The sequence below is a fragment of the Eurypyga helias genome, unplaced genomic scaffold (genome assembly GCF_000690775.1).
Source record: "Eurypyga helias isolate BGI_N326 unplaced genomic scaffold, ASM69077v1 scaffold10463, whole genome shotgun sequence".
Taxonomy (NCBI): domain Eukaryota; kingdom Metazoa; phylum Chordata; class Aves; order Eurypygiformes; family Eurypygidae; genus Eurypyga; species Eurypyga helias.
Genome location: NW_010239221.1, coordinates 39,153 through 63,886, shown reverse-complemented (window position 1 = coordinate 63,886; position 24,734 = coordinate 39,153). Strand labels below are relative to the sequence as shown.

The following is a 24,734-nucleotide window of genomic DNA, read 5'->3' as shown; positions in this document are numbered from 1 at the left end:
TGATCTCGGGGCTCCCTGCGGCCGCGTCTGTGGTGTCTGGTGCGGTGACGGTCCGTCTGTCTCGTTGTAGGTCGGTCCTCGCCGCTTCCCCTGCAGCATCTCTTGGAGAGCTACCAGTGCAGGCAAGAAGATGACCACCTTTCTTACGGGGAAACGGGAATGCCGGTCCCTCCTTTCGGCTGCGCCTTCTCTGCAGGTAAAGTCACCTTCCGAAAGGCCCTTTTGGGGGTGTGAGCACCACTGTCAGCTCTCCTGTATGTTTTTTTAAATACGTCTCCTCGTTTGGTTTCAGCGTTTCATGTGTTCAAGTGAGCTGGTAATAGTGTACTTGCACCTAGATGTGATATAGATGGGATCATGGTGCTCCTAGACACACTGGTTGAAGGTATTCCCTTAAAGAAGCAACCACAAAGCTTTTAGCATCTCTTTGTTTCAGCTTTGTCTGTTTCCAGGTATGTCCTCTTGGTGACAGTGCTAGGCTACATAGCTGAAAAACTGGGCTTTGTTCCAAAGATACAAAAGATATAGCAGGATGGAGAATAGAAATCAGAGGTGGATGGATGTCACTAGACCGTTACATGTAGCGTTTCCCCATGATAAATACATGATGAGTGAAGAAAGCATGCAAGCTCCTGGATCTTTAGGGCAAAACCCTTTCATGTGCAGTACTCTAGTTCTGATGTGACCTTGCACGTTTCTCCAAGGCAGCTTCCTCCTTTTCCAACTCAGATACATAGAAAATACCGGAGGTTGTAGATGCTAGGTAGTATAGATACAGAAGACTATAACTAGGGGACTATTATAGCTGCTGAAAGAAGCCATTATCTCAAAAGTTGCTCCTGGAGCCATTTGAATGTCCATGTATGTTCCTGAACGGAATGTCTAGAAAAAACGTTTGCCTGTATTTCTGCATTTTGAACATTTAAATTGCTATGTAAGTACTCTTTATTTCACTGTAATCTATTTACTGTGTACCCAATTTAAGGTGTCTGTGGCCCTTCAGAAAGAGCAGGGCAAGATTATGAATCAGCTACATAATACACAAATACGTTTCAATTTCTTTTCAGCCCCAGATTTGGAGCATGTACTGGCAGTTGCAAATGAAGAAGGATTTGTTAGACTGTACGATACTGAAGCTCAAGCTACCAGCAAACTCATCTTTAAGGGTAAGTATTATAGAGAATGTGACCTTCATTTGATGTGACAAGTATGTGATTTACTGGAATTAAAGATTTTTGTGAGTCGCTTAAACACAAATGTGGGCAGTACTTAAACCCTTTCAAACCCTTTGCTGAGTCTTCTCTACAAAGCAGCAGCGTGAGCGTGCCCTCACAACAACAGTAGTAGGTGGATTGTTCCGTGTTGTTTTTCATGCCTAAGGCAAGCTGTTGACAAGTTTCCTGATTTCAGTGTCTGATGTTCTTTAGTCTTGTGCAAAATACCATGCTGCAATGCACTGACCTAATCTTGACTTTTGTTTTCTTGTTAGAATGGCAGGCGCACTCAAATGCTGTATTTGACCTTGCCTGGGTACCAGGGGAACACAGGATTGTAAGCAATCTTTTGCCATCTAACTTTATTCTTATTGTTTTGGCAACTGTGTGCAGAAAATGACTAAAGCTTTTTATTTTTCCTTCTGAAGGTCACTGCTTCAGGAGATCAGACAGCCAAGGTGTGGGATGTGAGAGCCGGCGAGCTTCTTGGCATATGCAAAGGTCACCAGTGTAGCCTGAAGTCAGTCGCTTTTTCTAGATTTGAGAAAGGTAAATGTTGATAGTCCCTGTTGTCTGTTTTTTCCTTCTTTGCCCTGGCGCATCTGTACTTTTGGGGCTCAAAAGGGCTTTGGAAACTGACAGTTACAAATAGCATATCCCACCTGAGCAGCGACCCAGACAGTGAAGCAAAACTAACTTCTTGGAACTTCATGGTGACCTGATGATGTCCATCTGCACATTTCTGATCTTGGGCAAGTTTAACATATGACACCTACTTCCATGTATAAGTGTGAAAATTCTCTTTTCATAAGCAGGTTTCTCTAGAGTAGTAGGAAAAAAAGGAATATGAAGAATAAGGAAACGAGTCAAAAAGTGTGGCAGAACAATGGCCTGCTTTTTTTTATTTCTAGGACTGGCATCCCAGGTGTTGGGGCAGAAGAGCCACAGGAACATCATGGAATTGTACTGCATTTGGTTAATTAAATTAACACTGTTTGAAGCTAATAGCACTCTTTTTCTCTCTCAGCTGTCTTCTGTACTGGAGGCAGAGATGGAAACATCATGGTTTGGGATACCAGATGCAACAAGAAAGGTAAGTGAACTTTCAGATATGTATCAAAAAAGCTCAGTATCTCATGTAAAAATAGTACTCAGGTGTACTTGTTGTACTAATGCTTTCAATTACAATACAGGCAACACTTCAGTAAGAAGAGGAGGATTGTCAAATAACAGTGTACTGCTTTAGTACAGTAAATGGGTGGAATGGATGTTTCTTCTATGTATAATACACTTTTTCCACTTCATAACAGACTCAGATTTGCAGCATGATATACATGCTGGCCTGGTAACACCCTGTGCATTGGTAAGGAGATAAGGGGGTACAGAATACATCCCTGTGAGGTACAGCGCAGAGACAGATGGGCTGGGTGAGAGTGATTAGGTCAGAGCCATTGGGATGGATGAAGCAAAGGTGGGAAGTCAGGCAGAAAGTGCAGGAGTAAAGGAGGTTGCGAGTGCTGTGAGCAACTGAATATATTTTGGGAACACCTACTAAATGCAGGGTGAGCTCATTCTGCTCCTCTCTTTCTGTTTCCTGGAGGTTTTCCTTCCTCGGTCAGGTCGTGCCCTTATGCCTCTTCCCAGTTCCCTGCTCTCTCCCAGCAGTTTCCTGGCCTGTGCTGCCAGAACATGTCTCACACTTCCTTCTGGCTCAGATTCCCTGGCTCTTCAAACTGCCAAGTGGGGGGAAAGGGAGGCTCTGCATTACTGAAGTGGAAGGTATAGGAAAAAAGTAGAAAAGTAGCTTTACTCTTGTAAATCAGTAAGTTTCATAAAGTGAGAAGTAGCAGACAAAAGGCTAAACAGAAAATTATAAAATAGGAGTGGAAAAGCACTGGAAGCCTTCTTGCGAGTGCAGTTCTGCACAGGATGAGATGGGTTGAATGCTCCAGACCAGGATGCAGGCTGAAGACCAGACCGAGGGGTAATGGTTTCCAAAGGCAGCCTGCCTAGACCAGTTTTAGTTTCAGTGTCCATGCTACATTGACCTCTGTCATCTTTTTGCAGTTGATGTTCCTGTTTTCTGCTGTGTTCTTCTCATGGGTTTCATATGTAACTCTCAGTTTTGTTTTCAGAATACATTAATTATTTTAAAGGTTAGTCTCAACCACTTTTCAGGACATATTCCAAGCTGATGCCCATTTTATTTATTAAAGTGATAGCAAAATTGCATAAAACTATTAATTGTGATGTTTTTTATTTCTTTCAGATGGATTTTATAGGCAAGTGAATCAAATCAGTGGAGCACACAATGTGGTTGACAAGCAGACTCCTTCCAAACCGAAGAAGAAGAGGCAGAACCTAAGAGGACTTGCCCCCTTGGTGGTAGGTATCTGAGGAACAAATGAAACGTAGGTCTTTCTTTGGAGGACAATGTTGTTCACAGAAGTCTTCCTAAGTAATTATCATGAGAAATATTTGGCCGGAATGTGGTAAATGCTTCCATTTATCTTTGCAGAGGTAGGGTTTTGTGTTGTGGTCACTCGCTATGGCTAATTTTAGACATTGTTTAGTTGTCCAACAACCCACGTGCTGCCAAAGCCATCTTCGTGCAAATGCAATGTGAAAATACATCTTTTTTCTTCTCCAGAGAGGAAAGGAGTGGCCTTTTGGACGGGGGGGGATGCGGGGGATAGGCAGAGTTGTGATTTTCTTTCTTTTTTTCACCACCCCCCCTAATTTCATCACAAAAATTGCTGTCTTACTGAAGTAAGACCTGGTCTTACTCATTTATTAAACCTTGTGATGAAGGTGGCTCTCTTATCTCTGACGCGAAAGACACCGTCTCAAATTGCTGCCCGAACACTTACTGCTCAGGGGCAATTTCACTGGTGGGAGTGTTTGAAGGATTGTTGTGTCCTAAATGGCATCTGGTATTTCCAAGTTCTCCTGCCTGGGTAGAAGGAGGTTTTCTCAGTATTCCCTTGGCCTTGAACTAAGCAGGAAGATCTCGCCAACCCTGAAAGAAAATAAAGATTTTTTTTTTTTTTTTTTTCCTTCTCAAGGATTTCCAGCAGAGTGTAACTGTGGTGCTGCTTCAGGACAAGCATACTCTCATCTCCGCAGGAGCTGTTGATGGGTAAGGAGAGGGGATGCCTGCTTTTCTGTCTACTCGGTATGTTCTTAGTGGCACAAAAAGGTTGGGAGATTTTTTGCTCCTAACATCACGCAGTGGCCAGCGAGTATAGAGTTACTGTTGGGCAGAATCAGCAGAGCTATGCTGCAGGCTTGCATTGGCAAAGCTGAATGCTGCTTTTCTTCCTTGCTGGAGATTGCAGCACTGGACGAATCGTGCGTATGTAGTAAATGCTTATTTTAGTCTCAGCTATGGGGCAGAACGAGAGCAGTTCTTACCGTTGCTGTCTGTTCTCATGGACCTATGGGACCACACACAAACAGACTATTGTTAGACAGTGAGCTGTTTTGGGATGCAAATGGGTGGTTGGTGCCTGGATATGTGTAGGCATACTTGAGAAAATGTTGCCTTGAGTTACAAAAGGTGCATTCTTTTAGGTGCCAGATCCGTTGCAGCACCCTGGGAGTTCAAGCAAACTGTCTCATTGATTAGAACGGCGATTACCCTCTCAGGACTCAATTCTTTAGCAGGGTTCCTGTGGGCAGAGCCTTTCTGAGGCAGTTGAAATTGACTCTCCTGCCCATAGCTCATGAAAGAGACTTGCTCCTGGAGAGCAAGAAAAAACTTGTGCAACTTCATTTTAAAAATTACAAGTCGGGAATATGAAGGCGTCCTCCCATTTCCTTTTACTAGCTGAAGAAAGTTGACTGGCAGCCTCTTGTTGTATCTTGTGTTAGCCACAGAAGACAGTGCTGCTTCCCTAGCCATACCCAGCAGAGCAATTGTTCCACTTTCAGCACGTCTCTGCTCTACATCTGCTCAGTTGTGTTCCTCCGCATTGGACACTCCTCAGTAAGGAGCAACCTGTCTTCCTGTGCTCTTAGAAGACACTACCAGCCTTGCAAAAGAAATGTTTCAGTTGAAAACATTTGTGATTTTCTATTTCAGTGTGATCAAAGTATGGGACTTGCGCAAGAACTATGCCACTTACCGTCAGGACCCGCTGCCTTTCAAGTCTTTTTGCTACCCTGGGACCAGTACTCGCAAACTGGGTGAGTTGTTGGAGGGTGTATTTGTTGAAGTGCAAAGTGAATTTAAGAAGTGGTGGCAGTGCCATCTCTTTTCTTTTTAGACAATTATTGATCAGGCTGACAAGCTCGGCAGGGTATTTTGGTTGCCAATACCAAATTTTCAAGTTGAAGAGTGCAAGTGCCCTACTTTCATATCATTGCACCAATGATAAAAACTTGCATAAGCTTCAGCAGTGCATTGTCAGAAGTGGAGATGCGGAAGAATAGAGCTCTTGAGGTAGAATTTAGGTAGTTATTTTGATCAATTATTGATCAGGCTGACAAGCTCGGCAGGGTATTTTGGTTGCCAATACCAAATTTTCAAGTTGAAGAGTGCAAGTGCCCTACTTTCATATCATTGCACCAATGATAAAAACTTGCATAAGCTTCAGCAGTGCATTGTCAGAAGTGGAGATGCGGAAGAATAGAGCTCTTGAGGTAGAATTTAGGTAGTTATTTTGATGTATGAGTAGAAATCAGATTGAACTCTTTCATTGTGTCTTGCAAAGACAACAGACAAGGACTGGGTTCTCACATTATAACCTTCTAGAGTCGAGCAATACTCGAAGCTGCTTGTTATCAAAAACAATAGTGCTCTTGTTCATGTTGCTCTGTGCTTCTTTGTATCTTAAAGCCTTACAGTGCTCTGATGCAGCACAGTAATTCCTGATGAATTGTCTCATCAGCTGTCTTGACGTGGTAATGGTCAGTGTCAGTCCCAAGAACGTGAGGGCTCCAGGAGCTGGTAGTGAAATACTTTCCTTGCAGGGAAAGATTGCTCTTGAACCTAAATCACTAGCAAATCAGAGGATGGCAGAGTCTGCCAAAGCATGAGGGTTTCTGCTTATTTTCAATCTCTGCTTCTACAATTCGTTGCTGCTGTTATCTGTCTGAAACTATCAAACAAATGGCTTGCCTGCTCTGAAGGTGAGATTCCTCTCTAAATATCAACCTGAATCCACATGAGAAAATGTAGATGTTATTCTAGAAACTTTCCTTCTCCAGCAAGTGCTCTGTCAAACAAACTTTCCAATGACAATTTCATACACGATAGAAATCCTTTCCAAATTTCTCTCATGAGGCATTTCTTTGAGAATGCTTGTTTTCCAAAATGTTTTTTGTGGCGTTATTTCTTACAGAGAAATTCTCTCTTTGTCTACAGGGTATTCTAGCCTGATTCTGGATTCCACCGGTGCTAATCTGTTTGCTAACTGCACTGATGACAGCATCTACATGTTCAATATGACAAGCTTAAGGACCACTCCAGGTAAGCGAGGTACCTGTGGAAATAACTGTGAGAAATAGATGTTACAGAGCGTAGGAAAGCAAGTTTCTCCCGGTGACTTAGAGAGACAGAGACCAGCCTCAACCCTTAGGAAACCTATTCCATGCTCTTACATCTCAAGCTGCCTGGGAGAGTAGGCACCTGTTACAAGGGCTGTTCGTATTTCATGTTAAGCCATCCACATCAAATTAACAGCACGAAAACTTAAGTGCAGATGCTGGCTCACCCAGACAGAGACTCATGGTGGTTTGCATGTTGTCCCTAGTTACCTGGCGAGGAATGGCTGGTGTCCGGCTGCCGCTCACCTGAAGCAAGTTTGACTCTTCTGCTTACTGGCAGTCACTGATTTTTCAAACTGAGATACGAATCCATGTAAAGTGATTACCTGATATGTTGTATTCAGGTATTTTAAGGTGACTTTTAAATTTAGCTCCTGCTGCAGTTTCTGGGAGAAAGCATCCCCAGCATATTGTAGAGATGCTTCAGCTTTTTAGATTCCTTCAGCGCTGCATCTGTGACCTTTACGTAGGCCCACAGCCTTTGGTGCATGAAGCTATTTTGTCAGAGGCCAGTGGTCGCTTCTCAGAAAGCAGCAAAACTTGTTAAATGCATTCCAGCCAGACACATGCTTCAGTTTCCATTGCCTTTTCTCAGTCTTTCAGTTAATTGAAATTAAATGAACAATGTGTCCTTCTGTCTGCTCTTCAGGAAGGCAGCCTGGTGGGTGGGAGTGCTTCCAGAGTCGAGAACTGGTGCAAGTAGTAAATATTAATAGGTCAGTTGTTGAGGTTAAGCTCGGGTGCCACCGCTGAGCTGTGGAAATACGCTCACCGGCCTGTCCCCCGACAAGAGTGAGCTCTCCAAAGCACGGGGCATCCCACCCTCGGCCTCCTCATGGAGCTCTTGCCTTGCTGTGTCCAGCCAATAAAACCCGGCGAGCAATCTCGTTTCACCCAGCTGGATGAAACGCGCACGGCTGCTCGGCATGCTGGTGTTCCCGCAGAGGGCAGCGCCTGCCCGCGGGTCGGTGCCTCTCCTCCCTCGCCAGCTTTCATGCCGATTGCACTTGCTCTTGTCTAGTGTTCAGGCATCTCTAGTTTGCAGGGGGACATGAGGAAACCCCCACTGTAACAGCACTTGGTGGTAGGTCTGACTTAGGAAGGGAGTTGCTGGCCAGCAACCGCTGTGCTGAGAGCCGTGGGTAAAAATGAAGGGATATTTTGGGGTCTCTCAACTTCTCAAAGACTACCCTCTGGTCTGTGGGTCGCTTCCTTTGCCAAAACCACTATTAAAACAGGGCTGGTAAGTGGGGTGCCAGCCCCACCTGGTGCTACACCGGGAAACTCCACCCTTTCTGCCGCGATGAGAGGATGGGACATGGTGCAGCTGAGTGCTCTAGATCCACACTCGGCTCTTATGCTGGCTGCCAGCTCTTCAGGCCCTCGCAATAGGGGGAACAGTAGCCATTCGGGGCAGGGGTGTCAAGGCTTTAGCAAACACTACTGAGGTTTGAAATGCAGGCAGCCGGTGACCGTGGCCAACAGGATGCACGTTTTGTTGATGAATTAAAAATGCTGGCAGCAGGAGGAAAGAGCAGCAGACACCTTTGTTGCCACATGGGTAGAAGACAGCGCTCGCCATGATGTCTGCGTGTCTGCCCTTGTTAGTGTAGCAGGGCTGGTGATGGGGACTGAGGGAGGAAGAGGAGCCTTAACCAGAGTGATAGGGCAGCCCAGGTGATGTCTTGGCCTGCTTGTGACACAGGTCAAATTAAAGCTTTGATGAAACTGCCTCCACTTCCTAATGCTGAGGAGAGAGCTGTTGCTTTGTTTGGGAAGCCTGAAGGGCTCTAGTTGAATAATGAAAACTTCCTGCTGCCGGAGCCCCAGAGCGAGGGAGCAGTGCAACCACTTTCTCCAGAGCATATGCGGCTAGGCAGGAAAAGCCTGTAAGATCAGCCCTCTTTGCGCAACTGACTCCACGCCGTGCACTGAGTGGGGCTTCTATTTTCTTTTTTCTTCATAGTGGCCGTTTTTAGTGGGCACCAGAATTCAACCTTTTACGTCAAATCCAGCACCAGCCCAGACGACCAGTTCCTGGTCAGTGGCTCGAGTGACTGCAACGCGTACATCTGGAAGGTGAGGCAACTGGGAGAGACCCAAGCGCGCGACCTGGAGTTACTCCGCTCTTTCGCTTCATTTGCTTTTCATGTTCATGTAAGACACTCCCTGCCTCCCACTCCTGCTCAAAGCAGCATGGGGTTAGCTCCTGGCATGCTGTGCCCAGAGTGTGTTTGTCACTGTCAAGGCTGGATGTAACTGTTTAATGTAAAGCAGAGCTAACTAACCTCCTGCCACCAGTACATCTCTCATCACTGCTGCTTATTGCAAGTTGCTGATCTTAATCTGCTTTTAATGGGCATTAAAATCCTCTTTCAATCCTGTTGATTCAGCCAGCTATGACAAGTAGACAGACAGTTCTCGGTTCGTATTTAGCAATGGAGCACATTAGCAGAAACCTAACAATTTAATTCTTTGAAAGGGCACTCTTCCCCCTCACACACACCTTTTCCAGCTCTTTCTTCAGACATAGCTTTTCCTCATACTTAACTTATGGCAGTTAATGCCTTTGTATGACAGCAAGGGCTCAGCCAGAACCTTCAGCAAAATTCCAAAGCACTCTGAGAGCAGAGAGGCTTCGTCACTTGGTATCTTGCGCTGACGTGTAGGAAATGCAAATGTCACCAAGTTAATAGCAGGGACCCTGGGATAAGGTGTGCTTCAAGTTCTGTTCTCCATGCTTGACAGCCATATGGGACCAGAGTAGATTTACTGAAGTAAAATAAACAGAACCCACAGGTGACTGCCTGTGTCAGGTTTGGGGTAATTTTTAGGGAATGCTGACTTTTTTACCACTTTCACAATGAGTTTGAAAGTAAAATACAAACCTTTCAGAGCAGAGGGTCAACCTGCTGAGGCTGTGGTTTGAGCGTGTAGTCTCTTGGATTTGGAGAACACCTATGAGCAGCCATGTTGCTTACTCAGTAGTAGCAGGAGTGCAGTAGCATGGCTAGTCCCACGCCAAGTGGTGTAATTTTAACCTTCCTCATGTTCTGTGCTAGTTCAGCAAAAATACCTGTGCAAACTTGAGTTGCACATCCTGCATTTATAACTTCCTTGGAACACAGGCTGGGACTGGGTCGAGAGCATTCAAGGATGTCATTACATCTCAGAGTTTAAGCATTTCAGCACGTGTAAAATGCACTAACGTACAGAAGGTTTCTGTTGCTATCATGTGTGAGTGACAGATCGTACTGCACACTTATTAGCTAAATCATCAGAGTATTACTATTTTAATCCCATAGTTTTGTCAGAAAGTGGGACTTCCAGTGAAACTGTCTCTTTTGACGTCTGTCATATCCAGAGGCCTCTTAATTTGTTTTAACCATTGGCAGATTTTACTGACTCTGAAACATATGTATCTTTTCCTGGGATGAGGACTTAGGCTGCGAAAAAAACATTGTTAGATATTGCGTGAGCAATTAACAGATAATTTTGGGAAGAACTTAATGAAGACTGCTAGCTTTCCGTATCTAGAGAGGAATGAAAGGCACAGGAGGACCTTTTCAGGGAAAGAAAGGCAGAGCAAGACCTTGTCCACCCAGATTATTTCTTTGAGAAACTTTTGCAGCAGTGCTAAGTTGTGTTGGGGTCAGCAGTTCCCAAGGAACACTGTGGCCAGAAGTTATTGCTGACGAGGACGCTGTTTCAGTCTGCTTCCATATATAAATCACTTCCAGGCAACGAACACTTGCTTTATTGTGCTGGGGTTGTTTGGTTTGGGGTTTTTTTAATTACTTGTCCGTTGATTAATGAACTGACTCAGACAGTCCTAAGATTATAAAAAACAGAGAGCAGAGAGGTTTCTATCAACAAAGATGGAGCCTAGCAGCTTCAGGTAATAGAAAAATATCCTTTATAAACATACACTTCCATTGTCCTTTGAATCCTTTGGTATGGAGCACACTGAGGTGACCATATTAAGTTACCCTTTGGTCTGTCCCAGCACTGGAATTCAAGTGCAGCACTAGAATTCAAGTGCTTCTGTACTGTATGATGTATAAAACTATAAACACCATTTTGTGCTGAATCTTGAAGATGGATACAACAGCTGTTTCGGTGAGTAGAGTAACTAATAAAGTCTCATTTCCTAGGTTTCTCTGCTTAACCTTTCCACAATAGCTCTAACTTCCCCACTAATATCCTGCCAAATCAGGCAAAAAGCAGCGTGTGCTGCGGCTAATCCTGACTTGACACGCGCAGACTGGCCGACTGTCTTCTGCCAAATGCAGTGGGCACAGCTATAACTGTGCACCCTCCTTTAGTTCACAATAATATGATTGGGTGTAGTTGGTTTGATTTACACTAGCGTGGCGTAAAACCTGTGTGTTGCAGCATGAGTAATTCTCTGCCTCTGCTTTCCTTTTGGCAATCAGTGGCTTCTGGACTGCTATTGTGTCTGTTATGTGTGTGTAGCAAGACTGCTATTAAATCTAAATTAAGGTGTTTTCTGCACCAAGATCTCCTGTTGTTTATTCCCTAAATAGGGATTTAGTTTCCATGGTATTGCATGTTTTGGCTGAGAAAGGAATATTCTGACCACGGCATTTACTGGGTATTTGGTCAAGTGATTGCCTCTGCTATGCCAGGAAAAAACAAGCGGCCTGTTAAGATGAACCTGTTTGTATCAGCACAACTTTAAGATCTGAAGCTGGAGAGTCAGTTGTGGTTTTGCAGGTTGTAGGAGGTGATCCACAAGAGAAAAACTTGTGTGCGAATCAGAAGCCTTCCCTTATGTCTTGCTTCTTCCTTTGAAATCCGTATGTAATGTCTAGTCTTTTCCCACACAGTAAAGGATCTGCTCATTCACTTAGTCATTTATGCAAATCCCCTTGATAAATCCCCCTTATAATGTCACTTCAATAATGGTGACTCATAGCTCCAGAAAGGATTGCCTGCTGAAAGCATGCAAAACTTGGATATAATCTCTGTTATGTCTGTGTGTGTATGTGTGTGTGTTTTCTTCTTTGGGCCTCTTCATGCTAGCTTCAGCTCTATCTGTCGATTACATGAGCTGTACTTGAAGATGAGTAGTAATACTGCAGAACAGGAGAAAGATTTTTATGAAGGTGTAAGAGAGATGGACATCAGTTTAAGGAGCATGTGTGATTTAGAGAGCTTTTCTATCAACTCTTAAGAGGGTCTCTGGTCCAGCTGGCTGGCTGGAGGAGGTAGGGGCACTTGGCAGTTGCGCAAATGCCAGTTCTTAAGCCAGTGAAGGTTCATCTATGGGATTTTGTTGGTGGCAGTTTGGTTTTATTAAAAAACCATTGACCTGTGATTGGAATGTTTGTAAAATGGCAGCAGAATATATTTGCCTATCCTGGTTCAAAGTATGAGCTTCCCAAACCTTTAAGCATCTTACCTAGAACAGGCAGAGGTACTTAATATAGTAAATTGCCTGTGTCGTGTTCTGGATTGACAACCCTGGAGGCAGAGATCCTGTGTGTAGCCAGAACTGAACAAGTGTTTCCAGGCAGGTCAGTACATCTCAGTGCTGACCAGCTGCTTCACCTCTAGAAATGAAACAGGAACTGATTCTTAGGGCTCCATCCGTTGTTGCCTCATGATGACAGGCTGAGAGCGTTTATTTATCCATCTCGTAGGAAAGATGGAAAATATTCACATGCTTCACAGGTGGGCTGTGGAGTCTTTTCTTAGTGATGTATACTACATCACTCTGATTGTATACTTGTTTTTCTATGGAATTCTGATTGTATACTTGTTTTTCTATGGAATTTTTAAGGTTTCTGAGCCCAGCCTTCCTCCACGGATACTCCTTGGTCACTCTCAAGAAGTTACCTCCATTGCTTGGTGTCCTTCAGACTTCACTAAGGTTTGTTTTCTGGAAAATTGTCTTTCCCGTGAAACAACAGATGTGATGTGGTAACATCTACTTTTCAAAATTGCAGTAATATTTATTTATTTGGCCCAAAATTTTTAGTCAATAATTTCTAAAAATATCTGGGGAAGTGAGGGGAGAGGGCAGTAAAGCAAGCTTGTTACGTGAGTACAATGCATCAGAACTTTTTCATTATTTTCAAATGATTTAGGCTATCTATCTGGTAAGACCTAGCAAACTGCAAAGGAACAAAGACCTCTCCTGATGAGCTTGTGACAAAACTGTGAAACCATTTAATCAGGGCTTTCATAAGCCAAAAGCTTGTTTTGTGGTTCCATACTTACAGCTTCCATACCTGTCTGACCACTGATAATCTGCTAGCTTGTACAGAGCAGCAAGAAGTTTTGAATGCCCTTTAGAAAACATGTGGGTTCTTCTCATTCTGACCTTTTTTCAAAACCTGAGCTGTTTTTAATGACGTATTTATGTGTACACCCAAATACCTACAGTGAAATTGGGTCAGTAATTATGTACTAAAAGGAAGAGAACTGCAGTAGGAGGTTAGTTCAAATGATTAGCCTAGCTCAAAATGAGAAAAACCCTGAAAAACCTTAAACAGTGTCCCAGTAATCACTGGCTTCTTTCACCCCACAGTATTAAGCAAGTCAGCCACTTTCCCTTGCTTGTATTACAGCACCGGTTCTTCAGAAAAGCGTTCCAATGTGGGAGGGTGGGAGTCTTGCAGGCAAACAGGAGGAATTGGTCTAGTTGTGTAAGGTGCACAAAACCAAGAGAATTAGCATTTTAGATGAAATCTGTGATCTAGAGGTAGCCCAGCATCCTGATCATGATGTGTTGGAAATGCAGCATTACTGATACATGTAAGAAATAGTCAGCCATTGTACAGGTGCCGAAGCATGAAAAACATGGAGAATGTGGTGTTCAGACAGGTCAGGAGGCTGCTTGGAGTGATTTGAGAGGCAAAGTTGCTTTCTGTAGGGACAATATTGTTGTAACAGATGTCAGAGCAAAGGCACTTTCCCATCCAGATTACTATGCACTTTGGCCACAGCATTTCCTTCTGCTTGTTGCGGATTCCTGTGTGAGTCACTGGCTAATCTTTCCATAAAGAGCCATAAAACGTGGCTAGGTGGGTTCTGCTGCTTCTTCATTCAGGATTCCACAGATCCTTCTGGAGTGTGTGATGCTGCAGTGGGAATCTAGACCAATGTTTCTAGCAGAGTTGGTTTCTCTGCCAGATACTGCTGACATCTGAGTCTGAAGAGACAGTGCTTAAGGCCAGTGCAGCAGCCTTCCAATGTCACCTTCTCGGTGTGTTGCAAATGTTTGTCCCCAAGCAGAAAAGATCCTGAGCAACAGAGACAGACCTAGATGCAGGTGCAAAAAGCAACAGGGCCGCGAAATGATGGAAATCTCAAAATACGCCCTGGCCCTTCCCAAGCAGACCACTGTCTGTTACAGAGCTGTGTGAGGCAAACGCTTACTGGTGACTGAGATTTCTCTAGCAGAAAGACATGAAGGAGGCAGCCTTGCCTGCTTTAAAGCAAATACTGCTGTCTGGTACAGTAATGAAAGAGAGTTGGGTTGTTTTGTTTGTTTTATGGGCAAATCTTGTACACCCGCAGGCAGGCTTCGCCCTTGTTCATATTGGCACGGCGTGTCAGGTGTAGCCATCCTAGTTCACTTGGCCAGGGATCCATAGTATGTGCCCTGGTTACTCCAACAAACTGACTTATACTGTAGATTGCCACGTGCTCTGATGACAACACTGTGAGGATCTGGCGCTTACGATGTCTTCCTGAGGAGGAGAAATCAGCATTCAGCAAAGACAGGTTGGTGGGCTGGACCACACAGAAGAAACCAGAACAACAACGTGGAGCAGGTAAGGCCTCTGAGCTATCTTGCTCTGCAACATGGCTTCTGAATTTCAACTGTTCTCTGTACCAACAAAAGCCTTTGGCTCATCTTATGTGTCTTATGCTTTTTTTTCATATTAGTCAATAATTCACATAGCCAGACAAACACTTCTACTTGTAAATATTCCTGCCTCTAACAAGGCAAGCTGGCTGACATAGCTTGCAAGTGTGCCAGTCTGTATGACCAGACTGCAGAGCAAATAATCATCAATGCAGCTTGTCGGGCAGCCAGATCTTCAGTGGGTATCAGCAGGGTTCAGTAACTGAACAGCCAAAGGAGATGTCCTGTGTGCATGCACTACAGCAACAAGTCACCCCGGTTTTTCTATCAAATAACAACTGTGAGCTGTAAGATCACATGCTTTTTCCAGTTTGCCAGTTTACCCAGTAAAGGGCTGACAGCACATCTACAGACTCAGAACTCTGAACTGTTTCCTTCAGTAGTTGAATTCCACACAGATTTCTTTGCTGCTGCTATCACTATTACATCTTTGTCTTCAGCTTCATACAGTGGTACTGTCTATACTGACAAATGCCACGCAGTGAAAGTACTTCAAAAATACATGTAGACAGGCATGATGTGATCGTAATGTCCCAGAATTAATCGCTACCACGAAGATGCTCAGAGGGCTGGAGCACCTCTCCTATGATGAAAGGCTGCAAGAACTGGGCTTGTTCAGCCTGGAGAAGAGAAGGCTCTGGGGAGACCTTACAGCCCCTTCCAGTACCTGAAGGGGCCTACAGGGAAGCTGGGGGGGACTTTTTACAAGGGCCTGTAGTGACAGAACAAGGGGGAACGGGTTTAAATTGAAAACAGGGAGGTTTAGATTAGATATCAGGAAGAAATTCTTCCCAGAGTGGGTGGTAAGGCCCTGGAACAGGTTGCCCAGAGAAGCTGTGGATGCCCCATCCCTGGGAGTGTTCAAGGCCAGGCTGGATGAGGCTTTGAGCAACCTGGTCTAGTGGAAGGTGTCCCTGCCCATGGCAGGGGGCTTGGAGCTAGATGGTCTGTAAGGTCCCTTCCAACCCAAACCAGTCTGTGATTCTATGATTCTATGATCTGTTCACATGTTAAGGCTAGTTAACGAATGCAGTACCTATCTAGAAAGCCTCAGCTGCCAGACAGGCTACACAGTGTGCTCTCACAGCTGGCAAGCAGGCCTGGGCTCTGTAGAGAAGCTACTCACTGGACAGTACCATAGACCAGAAGAAAGGAGCCCTGGATCATAGTACTACTTTGACCTGCCTGAAACTTGCGTTTTGTTACGGTAGAGCAGGTGAAAGGAGTATAACCCTCCCCAAAAGTGAATTAGGATGAGCTTCGCTGTAAAGTAGCTCTGAAACAAGGAATACAATGGCTTCCCAGCAACTGCTGGTGTGACTTCCTGTGTTCAACCTATCTTTTCTAGCCACCCTCCAAATGAGTTTCACCTTGGCTAACATAAATAAAGGCTGAAGGTCTCCAAATCCCACTAGTGGGATAACATTACCTCGAACCTTTTGCCAGTGAGTAGCAGTCTCGCAGGAAGTTTGCAGGACAATAGCAGGGAGAGTGCCAGGTCTGCACTGTAGCTGTTAAACGGTTTGTGTGTGCGCACACTTTGCCGCAGAAAGGGCTCAAAAATCACTTTGTGTACTAGTTTTCAGCAAAAGACAAGTAAGCGTAGGTCTGGTGCAGAAGCCTGAAACCTGAACTAGCTTGTACACTAAAACTTTACAAGTCAGCTTTGGTAATCATGCTAGAAAAACAACTTATTTCTCCTTGCTCTGGCTGCATTAAAGCAACACAGGAGGGAAGAGGAAGTACACAGACACTGCAAACACAACAGCAGGCTTCCTGCTGCCCTTGGCTCTTGAATACAAAGCACGTGCTGCTAGAATATAGGAGTTATCTGCAGAGTCTGATTCAGAGCAGGCAAGCTAAGTACTATTTCAGACCCGCTGGGATGAGATCGAGGTAGTTCCCCACCCATTTATGTGGAACAAATTGTTAGATTGAGGTTGTGTATTGACTGTTGACCTATATCATCAAGTGCAGCAAGCACAGCTTCCTTTTCTTTGGAAATTGTTTTTGTGGTTTCTCTAAGTTGCACTACTTTCTCTTATGTTTTTGTGTAACCAAATTTCTGGAGCAGGCCTGTGCACGGACAATTTGTGACTCTTAAACCTGGAGATTGATAATATCACTCTAGATTTGTAGCAGAGAAGGCAGGAAACTTCTGAAATAACCTGCTTTGGTGTTACGCAGATTGACTGCAGGCATTTGCAGTACTGTACTCTGCAATGGCAGCATAAATGGAAACAGCTTGGAACTGGCTTAGTAGAAGCCTCAATAATGCATGCAGTCTTACAAAAAAGCCTGATCTTTGTATTCTTTATCTCAAGTTTGGGTTAGTTTCTTGCCATGACACCCATCCAACTCTCAGGATAGCTTTTTTCCCCGCTCTTCAGCATCTCCACAGTATGATTTTCAGACTGATTTGGGACTGAGAGTGCTCATACCCAGGTCGTCATGCAGTATTTCTGCTGTATGAATTTGTACATGGTCATTGGGGATCAAGAATTGCTGAGCTTGCTACTTCTCTTCTAGGAGCTTAGATATTTAAGTGCAACTACAACCCCAGCTGAGATATTATTGTCTTTTAAGTGCTCATTAAAATAAAGACTGGGAGAACCAATCTTGGCAGTTACTTTCTCTTAGTCCAGATTGAAGCAAGCTGTTACGAAGTTGCATGTTCTATCAGGAAAGGAGCCTTTAACTCTGGTTTGTGTGTTAATGATTTGTAGTGGGATCTGTTAATACGGGGTCCTATCTCACTGTGCTCTGATGCACCAGTACTTGTAGTTTGGATACTAGATTATACAGTAAAAGGAAGGATCGAAAGAGGCTTAGTATGGTGTATAATGTCAGGAGTCACGTAGGTTCTCACTCGCCGTGTTATTTGTGAGACAGCCCAGTGTCCTAAAGAAAATTGCAGGTTATTCACAATAGGCTTCTCACTGTGGTAATGAAGTGCTTTATAGTACAGTGCTAACGCTGAGAATTAGGAGTTCGGATGAAACCCCTGGTAGAGAGGGAAAGTTTAGAGCTCTCGTGCTCAGCAGTGGACATGCACAAAGTAGTAACCAAGGTGCTAGCCTATTTAATTGCATCTCCCCAAGTTGAATGAATGAGAAAGCAGGTGTCTGACAAACCCCCTAATGTGCTCTCTGTTGGAGGGTTCCAGAAATTAAAATAAATAAATAGTTAAAAATGCCACCTTCTAATATTGCTGCAGACCAAGATCTTTGCTATATATGATTCCCACTGTTACTAGTGAGATCCTTATGGCCCTGCCTATGACTACTGTTCTAAGAAGCTGGGTGTTCAGAACCTCTTTTTTAAAAGCAGGGGGGTTCACATCTTGGCTAGTGAGCTCAAAAGCCGCTGTGAAATATCTGTTTGGGAATCATTTGTTTTAAAGAAACAACCACAGTGACAGATTTTATTTTCTTTGGAATTTAAGTCCTTGTTGAGGAGGTGAAGAATTTCTCACATTTCCCTGGGTGTGGTAAATATCTGCCATCTTCGTACCAATATAGCAGAAAATCCTCCAGCAAAAGGACAGGAGAATGAAAGTGTGTCCTTTCCTGTTCTCACTCTTGATTTTTCATCTTGAAAAAATGCAACTATTAACACCTGACTAGGAGCATTATTCATATGGCAGGGCAGTACAGCTAAGGCCTCCTTGGTATTGCAATTAGCTGTGGGGCCTGCTTACAGTGCCTTTGTCCCTCAACACAGTTAGGCAGCCGTTACAGATGGCAGTGCAGGTGGGGACCAAGCCACTGCAAAGCTCCCAGCAAGGCTAGATAAACTCGGAAGATTCAAGATCTATTTTGTCTGTCCATCAGTCTCTTGGCTCACATAGGAGTGCTCATTACAGAAGTGACAAACGTCAGACATTACACAAACGTAATGTATTATACTTATCAATATGATATAGGATTTTACATAGGACTTGTAGAAGTTTAACCAAAATTAGAGGGATTTATACAACCTCTTAATTCAGTAGGGTATGTCTGAGAAGCAGGGTCAGCACTGAATTCATCTCCTGGTTGGAAGGGGTGTTTATAAAAGGGCTGTCTTTAATCTGCTGTTCTGTGTTCCTCATCAGACCACTTCTTTCTCCCCTACCAGGACCGCCAGCCAGCCCACAGAGTACTCCTGCCAAGGCCTTCACAGCGGGCAGCCCAAGCATTTCCTCGCCACGGCCGGCTGCCTGTGCTCCCATTTATTCTGGAGACCTTCCCCTGTCTACAAACACTCCGACAGGCACTCTCAAAACCCAGACGGCTGCAGCCTGCACCCCAGCCAAGCAGAGTGGAGCCAGCCCATGCGCTTCTCCCAAACTGATCCCTTCCTCCAAAATGTCCATTAAACATTGGGTTACAAGGACTCCGTGCTCTTCTCCTCCAGAAGTGGTGAAAAAGGCTCCTTCTTCTAGAAAAGCCCTGGCAGAAGTCACCCAAGGTCTCCTGGAAGCCACTCCCCCTCCTAAAGCCCCACACTCACAGTTTGAAAAGCGTGCCAAGAGAAGACTTGACTGCAGCAAAGAGGACGATGCGGGGCAGAAGTGTGTGCAGGCCTGTAGCTGTGTCACTGAACTGGACCATGCGGCTAAGAAATCCAAGCTGAATTTATGTCACTTGGCTGCAGACGAAAAGGCTTGTGATGAAGGCTCTCTCAGCCTGGCTGACTTGGATAATGACCGTGAAGGCTCCAGCTGCACCCCAAAAGAGCCTTCCTTTCCTGGGAGCCGTATTAATCCATCAGGCGTTCAAACTTCCCCCCATCTTTTCAGATCTCCGTGCAGGAAAGACACCGAGGTAGGGGATAAAGAGAATAGTTCACCTGAAAGGAAAAATTGGTTGTCTGCTCTGGGAGAGAAGCTGCGGACTGGCAGAGCTGGCAGCCAGAGCATGTCAAACAGCCCCCCGTCGTCTTGCAGTCCCAGTGCCAAACGACAAGAGGCTGTGTCAGCGGCCACTTCGCCGAAAACTGTAAGTAGGACGGTCAGTGACAGTGATCATGAAGGAAGTTATCCCTAGCTGCTATTCTCCCCTTGTTTGTTCTCTCCTGCTCAGGCATTCAAAGAATTTTCTGATCCTTTTGATTATAGACAAAAGGGATGATTTCTGGCCTAATAAGCCAGATGCATTAACACGGTTACCTACTAACCCCCTCCGTGCAAGAACAGAATTTTTAGGATGGTGGTATCCCTCATTTTAAAGGGCCTCGGGGCACACAGGAACTCGGAGATCCTTGCAGTCCCCAGCTGGATGTTCGAAGGATGTAGCCGTCATCTGAAATACAGCTCTAGTCTGAGAAGCACAATAATGACAGCACCTTTCCTGGCAGATCTACTGTTTATGTGTTCACCGTCACATCTGCCTGTTTATGTTACTGGAAAGTCACTTCAGCATTGGAAGAAAGAGCTAAATTCTATTCTAGCCCAGGTAGCAAAAGAATTTGTTACTCATGTTAAAACCGTGGGGCTAAATAATGCCTCCAGATTCTTCAGCTGAAAACTAGCAGAAAACAAAGGAATTGTAAAAGAGTCAGAGGGCAGGATTTGACCTACATAATCCTACTTTTGATGTACAAGAAGCCTGGCACAGAGCTCATCCTAGGTTCTGAAAGTTAAGCTTATAAAGCAGCTAAAAAAGCTGGCATGAGGGTTTAACATGAGAACTGAGAAATGATAATTACGTTTTTTTAAAACGAACCAAATTTGATTCATCCCTGAAACTGGACTCCAAGTCTACAACGTCTTTGAGTCTTATTTCAGAACGTTAGGTAGATTTTCAATCATCAAATATTAATTGTACTCTCAATTGAATATCTGATGTGAGAAGTTGTTGCCATCATTAAGGCTGACTTTGGTTATTTAATTTCTTACCCGATTTCACCTCTTCCAGCATTTCTATCAGATATGAAGTGGGCACACCACCACTCCTTAAGTTATGCATAACATCTGAACTCTTCATACTGTGGTTGTGCCAAGAACTCTTGGTAATATGGGAAACCTACAACTACTTGTGCTTTATGCTGTACATGTTTAAACACAAGTCTTGTGTTTAAAGATTTGCCCTGGAGAGAGATTACTCCAGAACAATTACCTTCCCTGCCCAGTATGCTCTAGTTCAGATTTGGGGATGCTCCTGTGTCGTATTCAAAGCCTGAGGAGGTGCCTGGAATACCAGCAGCATTTGTTGATCCGCCACGTCTTGGAAATCTGCAGCTCTTTTACCTGCTGTAGAGAAGCTGAAACTGCAGCCAGAGCGCTTGTCTTGCGGCAGTAAGACAACCCTAAGCTTCAGCTAGTGTTTCCTGCAGGTAGTAAGCCTCTTATCTGTGAGACAAACAGATTATAGTAAAGAACCTTTCATTTACGAACTTACTTGGGAAGCTAAACCAACTGGAGCGATGATGGAGGGGAGACTTTAAGACTCCTGTAACATATGAACAGTTAACCTAAAAATCTTTCTTGTTGGTTTTGGGTTTTTTTTCTTCCTAGGCTGCAACCACTTCAGTTTCCATGAGGAAGATCTGCACATACTTCCACAGAAAGCCACAGAATGACTGAAGCGGCATGTGGTGGTTGCACCTGACGGATGTTGACACCATGGTAATCAAGACCAAATTTAGCAACGCCAATAACGATGTGCCACGATTACACACTTTGTTGTCAGACGTTCACAAACTTGGGGTTTTATTCTTCTGTTTTTAAAGCTGTTAACAGTTGAAGTCCGCTGAGCGTGGGAAATCTACACAGTACTTACTCACGGTTTCTTACTGACTTCAGATGATTCATTTTTTATAAAGAAAAATGGAGTAGTTTTTATGTGGCATTGTTAGAGTCCGAAGACAGCAGCAGCTCTGCTGCTCATTGTTGACAGGCACATATAGCTTGTCAGTTCACGTTACCAATCTGCCGTTGAGACTTCCTCGGCTTAAGAAAAATGGGTAAATCGTTACAACTTCCTGAAAAGTAAGTGTTGGAATGTGTGTAGAGAAACTTACTGGAGGGAGATATGAGCCCCTTCGTGCTGAATGGCAGTTCTACAGTTACTCCTCTGGTACTTGCTTCCAGCAGGAAAATTATGAATATGTTCAGTAAATATAAAAGACTTCTACACACCCTGTGTCCATCTGATGGTGACTGTAGACTAAGAGGAGACAAAGTACAATCAATTACGTAATGCCTGTACTCCTCTTGCCATCCCCTTTCTTCTCCCAGTCTGAAAACTTCTGTATTTACCAACTTAGTTGGCTCTTCAACCATCAGCACTACTATTTGCATTAGAAAGATGAGTTTGATCTGTCCCAAATACGCATCCCATAACAGCCGGTTGCTTGGTCACCTCTTATAGATTCAGCCTGTAGCAAAGGCACTAATAACTGCTTCTAACATAGCTTCATAACCCTTTTATAATATAGTACCTATAAAATAATAGTTTGTAAAGTGGGGGAGGGGCACTTGACCTGTTAGAAAGCACTTGACAGAGTTTACATATTAATATTAAATGCTTTGCCACTCTAAGTCGTCACTGATGCTGATAAAACAAGGTCACTGAAATGAGATCACTGTCCTGCTGGCTAGTGATACTGATTCCTCAGGCATACTTTCCCAGGGGGAGCTAGTGGGAGATCCTAATCTTAGGTTGGAGCATTTACTCTGTCTTCTGGTATAACAGTTCCTGTGAACTTGGGGGGAAAAAAAAAAAAAAACACAAAACACCAAACCCAACAAAACCTCTGAATCCCTATTTAGTTTTTCTACTGCGAAAGAATTGAGGTATTTGAAGGGGATGTGATCCAACTCATGTTTTCCATCTGAAATTTTTACACCTGCTTTACAGTAGCATTGAATAGTACAGTAGCTGAAAGGGATTAGAGGAAAATGCTGGTTTGTGTTTTATGTTGTAGATTGCATGCTGCAAGGAAATAAATGACTCGGGAGAAAACAGCTTTTGTGAAAGGTCTCTAACAGCCACGAAGCAAAAGTGAATGTGGAGTGTGCTTTCCTTAAAAAAGGAAAAGTAGTCATCATCGAGTTGCATCTCTTAGCAGGAGCCCTCGGGCACGTAGAGGCGCCGAGCAACTTTCTCCTGTTTACTGAATTGCAGGCCATCATCCGGTGACATGCCAGTTGGAAAGTGGGAAAGGTGATGTAGCGCTTCAGGCAGTTTTTATAGTTCTTGTTTAAAAAAAAAAAAGTATTTTAAAAGAGTGATTTTCTGAAGAGATCTAGTATCTTGGGCAAAACAGGAATACGGAAAATCTGCTAGTTTCATTTTAACCTACTTCTGGATAGCAAGGTAGATTGAAATAGTAGAAACAACCTAAAATAAGTAGGTCTGGGTTTTAATTCTGTCTTAATTTTAATTATGAGAGCAACTGTGTAGGATGCAACCTGCCTTGCCTACAGCTGGTTTTCCATGCAGGATTCTTCCCTGTGGTTTTGCAGAATAAGGAGATGTGGACCCTACTGAAGTATATGAGAGCCATGAGATATTTCAACAGTAGGATTTCATGTTCCTCCACTTCTTTCACAACATTTTCCTCCTCCAGGAATGTTCTGCAGCCAAACCATTACCTCCTCTATCTTGTAAATGGCTACCTGGAGATGACTTACACTAATGGGTTACGGCTTGGGTGAACGATATTCTGTGGGGATGTGGGATTTTCTCCTTTCAAATAGTACTTGTTTAGCAGAATAACTTGTTTCATGGGCCACCAGGCATAATTTCTTTCATCTTAAACTGACGTCAACCTGGTTCAGAGCCTGGAATAGTTAAGTGAAACTTCTATTTTTCTATATCCAACTGCCTTAATTTTATCGTGATAAAATCACGACTGCAGAAGAATTGGTGATATGAACTGTATGTCGAGTGGTTTAAGGTAACCACTGCTTTCTTCGCCTGAGACACTTGCTGAGCTAAGCATTCAAAGTTTGAGTCAGCAAGTTATACCTCTGAAACACCTCTCCTTCTAACGGATTTACAGAAGCTCTGTACTCCGTGTTTTTTAATCAAATTAAGCCTTTTGAGATGTTATTCCACAATCCTATGTACATCTGTAAATGCCACCTGTATCTTGCAGGTTTTTCCATGCAGATGATACTGCTTACTGATGTCTTGTCTCTGTCCTCAGTGTTTACTCTCTAATTGCCACACGGGATTTGGGACTGACCACGGCAGTTGATGATGGTACTATTTCCGACAGTTGTTCTATTGCTTTGTTGGAAGTTACGCCTCTCCCTGCTCAGCTATGAGCCGTCAACCTGTTTATTTTAACAGTGGTTTGACAGTGACTTGAGCTAAGCTGGCTTGGCAAAACAGAAGAGGCGCTCCCAGGATCTGTACAGGTGCACGGTCAGCAAGCCCTGGCAGGCGTTTCTTCTGGTAACAGCACTGACTTGCGAATCCCTTGCGGAAGCTAACGACAAAGAAAACCAAACATTTAATTGCCTCGGTGTCCTGACTCAGCAGCCAGTTATACCGAAACCGTTGAGGGGACAGAAGCGAGGCTGTGGGTACAGCATTGCCACTGAGGGGACTGTTCTGTCAAGCTATCTGTTGACATGTAGAGCTGGTAGCTTCTCGTTGGCCAGAGAGTGCTAAAGTCTTCCTTTGGCACCGTTGTTTCTGCAGCCACTGACTGTGGCTGAAATCTCCTGGAGGGTCCATCTTCGCTTTGACTGTCCACACCACCCTGTAAACTGACCTACAGAGGTTAAAGAAAAACACACTACTGTGGCACTGAAAAATGTCCTAGGTGCTATCTGTATGTGGTATATAATTTCTTAACAAGTTTAGTTTAGAAATGGGTGCTTTCCAGTTAGGGATTTGCCAAAAGCATTTGGTAGCTGGCTAGAGGTATCACCATATTCGAGGGTTTATGTGTAGGCCTTGCATCCAGAACGCATCATAAAGAGGTTCCTCGAGGTCAAATATTATGAGTTTTTCATAGCCCATACTGGTTTGGCAGTTAATGGGCAGTCTACAATAAATAAAATATATTCTGCTACTGTACAGTGTCCACATGTTGTCCTTCAGTTAACAGCTTTGTCCATAACCAGGTGT

At 44.0% G+C, this 24,734-nt stretch overlaps 1 protein-coding gene across 1 annotated transcript; it reads left to right on the top strand.

Moving 5' to 3' along the window:
* Nucleotides 1-76: 76 nt before the first annotated feature.
* On the top strand, nucleotides 77-21,232 carry DTL (denticleless E3 ubiquitin protein ligase homolog (Drosophila)). The gene is made up of 14 exons (XM_010148068.1): nucleotides 77-196; nucleotides 1,068-1,166; nucleotides 1,490-1,551; nucleotides 1,643-1,763; nucleotides 2,242-2,307; nucleotides 3,484-3,599; nucleotides 4,280-4,353; nucleotides 5,299-5,402; nucleotides 6,583-6,687; nucleotides 8,731-8,843; nucleotides 12,571-12,660; nucleotides 14,431-14,569; nucleotides 18,784-19,646; nucleotides 21,164-21,232. Exons 1-14 carry the CDS (start codon nucleotides 160-162, stop codon nucleotides 21,230-21,232), a joined length of 2,058 nt encoding a protein of 685 aa, XP_010146370.1. The 5' UTR covers nucleotides 77-159.
* The last annotated feature ends 3,502 nt before the right edge of the window (nucleotides 21,233-24,734 follow it).